The 10,220-nt window shown below is 36.5% G+C and overlaps 1 protein-coding gene and 1 pseudogene across 1 annotated transcript; one reads left to right on the plus strand and one right to left on the minus strand.

Annotated features, from left to right (window-relative positions):
- The first annotated feature begins 3,417 nt into the window (after positions 1-3,417).
- LOC126581912 (telomere repeat-binding factor 4) lies at positions 3,418-6,782 on the plus strand. The gene is made up of 6 exons (XM_050245856.1): positions 3,418-3,669; positions 4,201-4,406; positions 5,172-5,256; positions 5,842-5,931; positions 6,256-6,541; positions 6,638-6,782. Exons 1-6 carry the CDS (start codon positions 3,520-3,522, stop codon positions 6,667-6,669), a joined length of 849 nt encoding a protein of 282 aa, XP_050101813.1. The 5' UTR covers positions 3,418-3,519; the 3' UTR covers positions 6,670-6,782.
- A 1,404-nt stretch (positions 6,783-8,186) lies between these two features.
- On the minus strand, positions 8,187-9,702 carry LOC126581917 (probable inactive 2-oxoglutarate-dependent dioxygenase AOP2; annotated as a pseudogene).
- Positions 9,703-10,220: the final 518 nt, after the last annotated feature.

Here is a 10,220-nt window from a genome sequence, read left to right on the forward strand (position 1 = left end):
TTCGATAAAATAACACTTAGACAAGCACACCAAATTTAATAATTTAGAAGGGGTAATGTTAAGAAGACTAAATTTGTAGACAAAATATGGTAAACTAAATGACATGGAAGTTGATGATTAGATTATTATTTAAGGATTGATTAATGTGCTTATTTCTATTTATGACACAACATTTGGTTTGAGAGAAGGGAACCAAAAAACCCCGGTTTACAAGTAGATGTTTCCCCTCGAAATTTTGGAGTGCTTTTATATAAAACTGTGAGGTGTTTTTTCTTATTTACTTACTTTGTCAATATGTGACTAAAAAAATATATCATATTTTTGAGTTTTTAATTGAAATGTATAAGCAATGCATGAGAGAATTAAAGATAATTAAAATTCTGAGTCCCACCACCTATCTTTGTTTTTCCTCAAACTTTAAATTTTATCTCTTTCACTTCCTCCACGGGTCGCAACAGCTATGTCTCTCGACATAGAATCTCTCATCATCGTTCACATTTTAACCCCTAAATCTTGTAGAACTAATGACATTTTTTTCGTAATTTTTTCTGAAATTCGTTAGCTAGGTAAATTCATCAAAATCCTTCTCCAATTCTACCTCTTCCTCCCTATGTCTTTGCAATTTTCTCCGACCTACAACCATATGTGATTGTTATTGTAAAATTATTTTTTCAAGAATTATATTTCTTTATAAATAAAATAAGAGAAATTGAGATGCATGGCTTATGGCTGCTGCCTAGGGAAGTTAAAAGAAATGACAAAAGGGTTGAGGAAGAACATTAATAGATGTTGGGCACCATATTTCTAATTTATTGTTTTATTAAAATACATCCCGGTGTTGGGCACCATATTTCTAATTTATTGTTTTAACTTATTTGTATTTTAGTTTGTTGTGCAAATTACATCCCGATGTTAAATGGTGAGGGGAAAGGCATGAAAGGAAAAGCAGGAAAAGCATAACGTGCCTTGCTTTGATCCCAAACAGAATATCGTAAAAAATTGGAAAAAAAAATGAACACATAGGGTTTCGAACACGACACTGTCTTGTTAAGTAAGCAGCGAAACACCACCGCTCTTGCCTAAAGTTCTTGTTGATTTAACCAAGGTTTCAAAATTTATATGCTTATGGAAATATATGTGAATATACTACCCTATCAATTTTGGTGCCCCTCGAGTTTTTGGGCCCTGGACGGTTGCACTGCTAGCCCTGGGCCAGGGGCGGCCCTGACGCAGAAGACATTTTTTGAATATGGCATGCTACGTGTGACTTACACGTTTTAAATGTATTATTATGCACGTGCGAAAGACTTTTTTTTTTTTTTTTTTATAACTGGTGAGCGCATGAAGAAGGCATTTTTTGAATCACGGCAAGCTACGCACGACTTACATTTTTTAATGTATTATTATGCGCGTGCGAAAGACCTTTTTTTATAACCGGTGAGTGTGTGCATAAGACATTTTTTGAATCACTGCGTGCTACACACGACTTACACGTTTTAAATGTATTATTATGCACGTGCGACATACCTTTTTTTATAACTGGAACTACATGTCTCTTAAGATATTTTGAACGTGTTTGAAAATAAAGAAAATAATATTTAATAAACAACTGATTGAATCACATTATTGCTAGCCTATTGTGAGGTACTAATTAAAAAAAACACTATACAAAAAGAATTAGTTATTAAAAAACCACTATTTATATGACGAAAATACTCCTGCATTATTTTGGATTGCTTTTGAACTTTTTTGTTTAGGGGGCATTTTTGTCCTAAAATTTTTGGTGAAGCCAGTGATCCCAAAAGTGCCTCTTGCCTTTATATATAACTAGCCTTCCTTCATGCACGCGCTCAAGCGCGTGCAGAAGACATTTTTTGAATCATGGCATACTACACGCGACTTACACGTTTTCAATGTATTTATATGTGTGAATTGACAAAAGGAAAATCAAATATTTACTTACACGTTTTAAATGTATTCATATGCATGAATTGACAAAAGGAAAGTCAAATATATGAAGTAAATGAATAATCTTATATCATGCTAGAAAAAAACCCCTCACAAACCAATCAAAGCAGTTGAATTCAAATAATAAAATCCGTCTTTCAATTTCCATTTACATTATATTGAAATTACATTAAGAATAGAGAAAATAATATTTAATAAACAATTGATTGAATCACATTATTGCTAGCCCATTGTAAGGCTAAGCCAACATCCTTCCCCTTAGTGTAGATAATATCGTTTGTTAAAAAAAAACAATCATTTGACAACTAATTTAATCACATTATTATGCGAGTGCAAAAGACATTTTTTATAATCAGCGTTACACGCCTTTTAAGATGTTTTGAACGTGTTTAAAAATACAGAAAATAATATTTAATGAACAACTAATTGAATCACATTATTGCTAGCCTATTGTGAGGTACTAATTAAAAAAAAATTGTACAAATAGAATTAATTATTAAAAAAAACATTGTTAAAATGACGAAAATATCCCAGCATTATTTGGTGCATGATTTTGGGTTGCTTTTGAAATTTTTCGTTTTGGGGGCATTTTTGTTCAAATTTTTTTGATGAAGCTTGTGACCCCAAAAGGGATTGTTGGCTTTATATATAAAGAAGATAAGATAAAAATGTTCTCATTTATATTAGTAATCTTCTAAAAAATAGACATATTCCAAGTAGAAATTAGAACCATACATTTAAGTTAATCCTAACAGGCAATACATTATCCAAGCAAACAATTCAAAGCATTGGTGATCTTCCATACATGATACATGTGAGGAGTAATCTCACTTTCAATTTTAATCTCTATAATTTGAGCAAAGTTTGACTTTAGTACATATAATTTAAATTGCCGCCACTCGTTTTAGTTACTAATATAAATAGGTTTCGTTTAAAATTGCTTTTATAAACAACACTTCTACAAATAGAAACGCTTGTATTATAATTGTTTTCATTAAAAATATGATGACATTAAAGTTCCTCGTTAAAAAGTACTTTTAGAAGATTTCTTGAAACAACATTTGGCACGTGATGAAACATGTATGATCCATAAAAATTTCAAACCTTTTATAGAATATTTATCACTCAAGATCCTTGATGTTTTGTCAACTCATCAGTTTGTCCTTTATATTTCAAACTCATCACTTTCGTACCTAATCTCTTGCTTTAGTCATCAATGTTGTCCTTCCAACTCCGTCAAAAAATCCGTTGGTGTGTTGACTTGGCATTCATTTTATTTTACCAGTCGTTGGACCTTTTGGGCCGCGGAACATGATAAGTGTCTGGGGCCGACGTGAGACATGGATATCGTAAGATGGGCTTTTTTTATCCAAACCAACGAAAGGGCAGCGGAAAGCGGGAGAGAGGCACAGATGTCGTCCTTCCCTCGAAAGCCAAAATATTTTAAGATAGAGACAGACACACACACAGAGTTTTAGGCTGAGAAGTCAAGAGAGAAGGAGACTAAGAGAGAGAAAGCTTCGGGGGGAGAGAGAGAGGGAGAGGGGTAGAATGGGAAACCAAAAGCAAAAGTGGACGGCGGCGGAGGAAGAAGCCCTACTCGCCGGAGTAGCGAAGCACGGACCAGGCAAGTGGAAGAACATCATCAAAGATCCCGAATGCGCCCCTTTCCTAATTCACCGCTCCAATATCGACCTCAAGGTTCCCTCCTATTTACATCTATTGCCACCTGTTCATCTTACTAAAAAGAAAAGTTCACTCTTTCCTCAGTTTTCTTATTTTTTTAGCTAAATTTTGAAGTTGAAAAAATGAAACTGTCAAAAGTAAAGTGCCATTTTTTTTTTCAAAAAAAAAAAGAAAAAAAAAGCTGAGTTGATGGTGGTTGAACTGTTAGGCAGATATATTATTCATTGAGTTTCTGAGAAATATGCAATTTCCTGCTTAGAAAACCCTAGGTCTCCCAATTTTTGCTTGAAATTGACCAAAAATAATCAGCAATTGATACAGACAAATATGCATGCATGTATTTTTTGTATATATGTATATATATACACACATATATACAATGACACACACACACACATATAATTGTATATGAAGAAACCCTAGTTTTGGTTTTGTCTAATCTGCATTTGCTATGGGTGTCTTGGCTGCTTCAGTAAATGAATTGATGATTTTGGTCCTTTCTTTTGCAACGTTATTTCCTTGTCTCGATTTTCGCTTGCGAATCAGGATAAGTGGAGGAACTTGGGTGTTAATTCTTGTGGACATGGTTCTAAGGAAAGACCAAGGGCTACAAAGATTAGAAAGGTTGTGGGTACCCAGCATGACATTGTTCAGAGCCCTGCTTCTGCTGCTTCAGTTCGACCCAATGCATCTCTCGTTGCTGTCACAAACGATGCTTTGAGTACAGCATCTGATGGGAAAAATGCTCCAAGGTGTGTGCTTTTGTGATCCTGATGTTGTCAGGCCTTTAGATGGTGTGCTTCATATTTCTTTTTGATATCGCTTCTTTAGAACAAAATTCCGGTTGAAATGAACATGATGTTGGGGCCGTTTGAATTGAAGTAGAAGGGGTGTTTGCAAATGTATGGTATGTCATGTCAACCGATGTTTAGGATATAGGATTCAAAGATGGAGAGAAAAAACTCCTGAATCCCGACATGCTATGAAGAGCTCTTTCAGTTTTTCCTCTTTTCAGACAACTGGAATTAAGAATTGAAATACGTTGTTTTTCCTAGAGAGCGGTTGAAACACAGTTCCAGGGACATAGAGATCTTTGAAAAATGCCAAACGTACCAAAATTTCTCAAACTAGACCCATTGTTGACCTTTTGTGTGATCTGATACAGTATGGTAGGAGGACATAGTAAAGCACTACAGTAGATAGTGAGGTATTTACTGCGGGTGCAGTACATTTGTATAGAACAGATGCTGCCTCCATTGTGATAGACATTAAAGTTTAGTTTGTTCTAGCTAGTGTAATTTCTCTGTACTATTTACAACGATTCAAAATTTGTCCGTTTAGGCTTTCACTCGTTCAACCATTCACTAATTTATACTGTTTTCACAGTTGGTATCCACAGTTATTAATGTCTTTCTTCTACATTATGGATAAACTTTGTAGAGCTTTTTGTTTAAGTCATCTGCAGGGTACTTGATCTGTTCATTTATTTTTTCTTATTTTTAAACAATTTTCGACAGGTATGATGCAATGATTTTTGAGGCCCTTTTAACGATGAAAGATAAGGATGGATCTACTATAGGTGCCATTCTTAACTATATTGAGGTCAGATGGAGGTCTTTTGTTATGTATTATTAAAAATATCTGATTAGTTCGATTTATTATGAAATATATGTATTAGGTTGTTGAATGTCCGTAGCTTAGTTGGGAAACCTGCTGCAGAATTATGAAAAAAAATCTTGCATAGCATAAATCCTTTCACTACATATATTCAGACATTCAAAGTTAAAATTTTGTTGCACAAACCAAAGACGAGCCACGGAAGGTTGAGAACATATTAATATATTATATGTTAGTTTCATTAACCTTCCATCGGATTACCAGTTGACTTTCTGAAGGAGAAAAACCCTTGGACCCAACTATTATTACACCCGACTGTTAGCAGCATGAGTGAGGGGTTTGTTTTCTATGGTTTCATTTTGAAGTGTTTCTCACTAACATTATCAATTATTGTGGGTATTAAACTATTTAAGTATATTTATTTATCTGAGCAGCAAGGCACAATTGCTGAATCCTCGCCTCTCACTCATACTTTTGAGTTTGCAATTAATCTCTAGCTGCCTTTTTTTAAATTTCATATTCGTACAAGAAAGATGGTGACTGTCTTGAATCTTGATACACCTACTGCAGCAAAGGCATGAGGTGCCTGTACCAGCAAATTTCAGAAGGGTTTTGGGTACAAGGTTAAGACAGCTTGCTATGCAAGGAAAACTGGACAAGGTATATTTAGCATGATGACATTTTACAAGTTTTTCATTAATAATTTTTTTATGTCGTTTATTGCATGTAGCCTGTCAGAACTCAGAAGGCTTGAACACAACCTGGTTGTATTTCTCAAATGTTGAGTAATAGCTAATACTCATATTCATATTCTAACTATCTAGGTGGCACTTGCACGGTATTATTAGATCTTGTACTTCTTATATCTTTCGAACATTTCTCTTTGATGCTTTGTTGTGTACTTCTGTCATGTCAAATCTTGTTCCTAATTATACCACACTCGTTGATACTTGAAACATTCTAAAGTGTTCCCTTCAAATGTAGGCACAAAATGGTTACAAGATCAAAAAGGATGTAACTTTGGTAGCAGAAACACCTATATCTACTCCAGATCAAAAGGAAGTGAGGCTGTGGAAGTTGCAGAATTATGTGCCAATGATCTCTACCGAAACAGTGAAGGATGCAGCTGATAATGCTGCCTACAAACTCGTGGATGCTGATAACAAATGCTTTCTGGCTACTCAAGCAATGAAGGAAGCAGAAAGAGTTTCAATGATGGCAGAAGATACCGACTCAATGCTACTGTTAATGGAAGAGATTTATGAACAATGTAAGTATGAAACTTGTATGTGTACTTTAGTCGTTGTAAGTCTCTCCATTATCATGATGTGTATTACCTTCATAATTTTTGTTTCAATCATTACAGGTTTGCGTGGTGAAGTCGTTGCCTTGGCTTAGGTCTTCAATTGTAAGTCTGACTAGTGACTAGTGTGTACCTTGTAACTTATAGAACGGTGTATGTAAATTCACTGATCCAATCGAACAGTTTAAGCTTTCTTTTGTCATGAAAATGCATTCGAATTCTGTTATACCAGAAGTCAATTCCATTTGGATGCGCGAGTGTGCCTGGATTCAGCCAGTGTTCTCTAGATGTTTTTTTTTCTGTTTGTCGTATGTCGCTTGCTGCTTCAAGTTCAGTGGTGGTTCGATACTACGGGCCCGTTAGGAACATGGTTTGATTAGGCTTGTTAACAATCCCCTTGGATCTAGTTGACAAGATCAAAAGAAGTGTTCTGGGAATTAAAAGTTAGAAGCTGCTTCCCTCGATCATTCTATCACTTTGACATGTGTAGTGACACATCAACTGGTGACAAAATTTTGTCAAATGATACAACTGTGTCGGGTCTGGTGGTCGCCACTCTAGGTTTGGTGGCCACCATTTCTGGGCCGAGACACGAATGCCTACACAGTGAAATAGGGTAATTGAACTGTCCACCGTCACCGGGGAATGGGTATAAGCCAGTCTCACATCTCCCGTGGAAAAGTGTTTTCTGGGTCTTGAGGTTCTGTACAAGAAAAAAGTGAGGAAAAATAAGCAAATAACAGTTATTGTCTAAATTAAACTTGAGATATTGAAAGACCAGTATCATTACCTACACCACCAACACCCTCGTTACCGTTATATTCTTTCGCATTCACCAAATGCTGAATATCCGTGACATGAGCATTTGCACCAGTGTCCAGGAGCCATTGTCCATTGTTCTACCTGTTGAGAGTGATAGGTGAGTGGCCATGACGGTGAGGCGTTTGGCTGGAATCCTTCCCTCATATGCTCTGCATTCATTCTTTGGTAAGAGTCTAGGGCAGGATGCCCCAGTTTTCCACATATTTGGCAGGTAATCCTCTCTCCTGCCGTGTTGAACCTGTCACCATTACAACCAGATTGAGCCGTTAGTTGTTGAAGTTGTTGCGACGAATAAAGCCTCGCTGGTTGGCAGCACCAGCACCACGAGTGGACGGAAACACACCACGTCTACTTCCACAAGATCGTCCACCACGACCTCTAGTAGTCACAAAGGCATTAGCAGGAGCAGCCTCCACAAGAGGCGCAGTTTGCTCCGTCATTCTTCTCTCCGTAGTCAGCAGGAGAGCTTCAAGAGTAGGATACGTGATTGGGGTATCAGTGTATCATGTGCCTAAGCAGCGTTCAGTCATTTCATATGTAGGATACGTGATTGGGGTATCAATGGACCCATCAACGTAGCCCATCAAGTCACGGCTTTTGAGGATTGGGAGAATCTGAGCCAACTATAAAGGATACTTGGTTCGATCCAGTTTTATGTTGACGACAGTAGTCATGGATGAGAAGGGGTTCATGGAAGGAATTGCAGGATAGAGTTGAAACATAGTTAACTCTTCGTGGATGAGAGTTTAGATGAATCACAAATGGTTGAAAGTAAATGGAAGAAGAAACAGAATATAACTATAAATATTATTTTATTAAACAAGATTGTCGAGACGACTACAACCGAATGACTACATCTTGAATGACTTTTTCCAACACCTGAATACTAATATTTTCCAACACCTGACGCCATTACAACTGAAACCAATTTATGACTTGGTCCAACACACATATGGCAACAATAACGATTTTGATGCTCAAAAACATTGAGAAATCAAGTAATGAGAAATCAGCATATCCCAAGACAAGGGAAAAAACATAAATACATTTCAGTTTAAAAGGGAAGTAATATTACAAAAAGTAAACTAAAAATAATCAAACTCCGCAGAATGCCTCCGGTGTGCACTCAATTCCATTTTTCCTTTGTGCTTCGATATACTCCACTTGGTCTAGTGACTTGTAACGTAAGGGGTGTTCTTCGTCCACAAGCTCCTTGGGCACGGTTGTTACCCCTATCTTTAGAGAGAAAAACCCAACCGAGTATCTTGCCTCATCATTTTCTCTTACGTTGACTCTGTGTCTACAAGCTCGTATTCTGCCGTTACTCCATACCTATATTAACCAAAGAAAATATTAATTAGACCATGGAAACTTCCTCTAAGTAATGCATGTTGCAATATTAATTGTGTTCGTCAATTCAAAAGTTGTCACGTACATACCTTAAACACATCACTAGCTATGAAAAGGAAGGATGAAGGTAGATGTGGATCGAACATTATCCACTCGTCATCGTCAGTGTTTATCTCCAGACCGTTGACATGATTTTGATGAAGAATTGTGTTGAAGTTCTTGTCAGTGTGACTCACTATACCCACATCGCTTCCAGCTTTTCTGGGTTCTTTGTATTTAGCAAACTGGATAAAGTGAGAAGTAGATCGAATGTGTTCGTCGTGGTACTTCTCCATACCGTAGTTTTCGAATACCATTCTTGTTACAACATGATCAAGTTCCATCATCACCTTTACATATGAGTCTACATATCACTGGCCAAAAAAATAAATAATTGTTAGTAAATAAGTATTAATTAAGAAAATGATTAAGAGTAACAAGAATTGTAATTCATGAAACGAAAAAAATCGTACAATACATACCGGAATTGATCATTTTGGTTAGGCCAGAAAAGATGTGTGAATTTCTGAGTTTCTTCCGAGTGTGTGGGATTCTGAATCCCCAAGCTCTCATGGACAGAATTATATATGAAATGGCCACAAAAGCGATTCTCTTCGTATCGGTTTTTGGATTTGAGTTCGGCAGGGAACTCAAACAAGTCCTTCAGTGCACCAAAGATGGTTTGGTGGAGCTCAGCAGAAACTTTGTCGGGCATTGTCGCCATGAAACCGCCGAGCTCTTCCAGTGCACGGCAAACCTCCCTGCGGACGGAGAGCCAAAAACCTGTCCCTGGCTTCAAGCAGTCCTCTTTGGAGAAATCTATCACCGGAAGAAATCCATCCCTGGTACCCATGCAACCCTTTTTTACCTTTTCTTCTGATTGGCTACAAGGTTTTGAGGGATCTAATGGATTATTCTCTCACTACGTTGAATACTGTCGTATCTGCCTATGGCAAGAAATGAAATTTATAGGGGTTTCTTGTACAAGGGGGATTAAATTATAATCCACGGCTGAAATGCAATGTCACGTGTACTGAGGACTTTCCTGCGTTGTTTTCGTATTAACTAGCAGGAATGCCTGTACTTTGCTACGGGTTTTCAAATTATAATCAACAACCTACATGAATAATATCCACAGAAAAATTAATTGAAATTGTTGTAGCAATACAATTACATTCTTAAATGTAGCAATTTAGACAACGCACATTTTATCTAAGTAACGCTCACAAAATCACAAACTATCCTAGAAAAGATACAAACTTAAAATCAATTCAAGTATATTAGGAGCACGTTTGCACTCAATAGAGGGGTACCAATCGAAAGCAAATATGTAGCTCTTCTAACTTTATTGTTTGGCCTAAAGAGAATTTGTGGGCAATAACCCTAAAAGCTGTCGAACAAAAAGTAAAACAAAATTTTACAAATTATCAAAATA

Source organism: Malus sylvestris, chromosome 9 (genome assembly GCF_916048215.2).
Source record: "Malus sylvestris chromosome 9, drMalSylv7.2, whole genome shotgun sequence".
Classification (NCBI taxonomy): domain Eukaryota; kingdom Viridiplantae; phylum Streptophyta; class Magnoliopsida; order Rosales; family Rosaceae; genus Malus; species Malus sylvestris.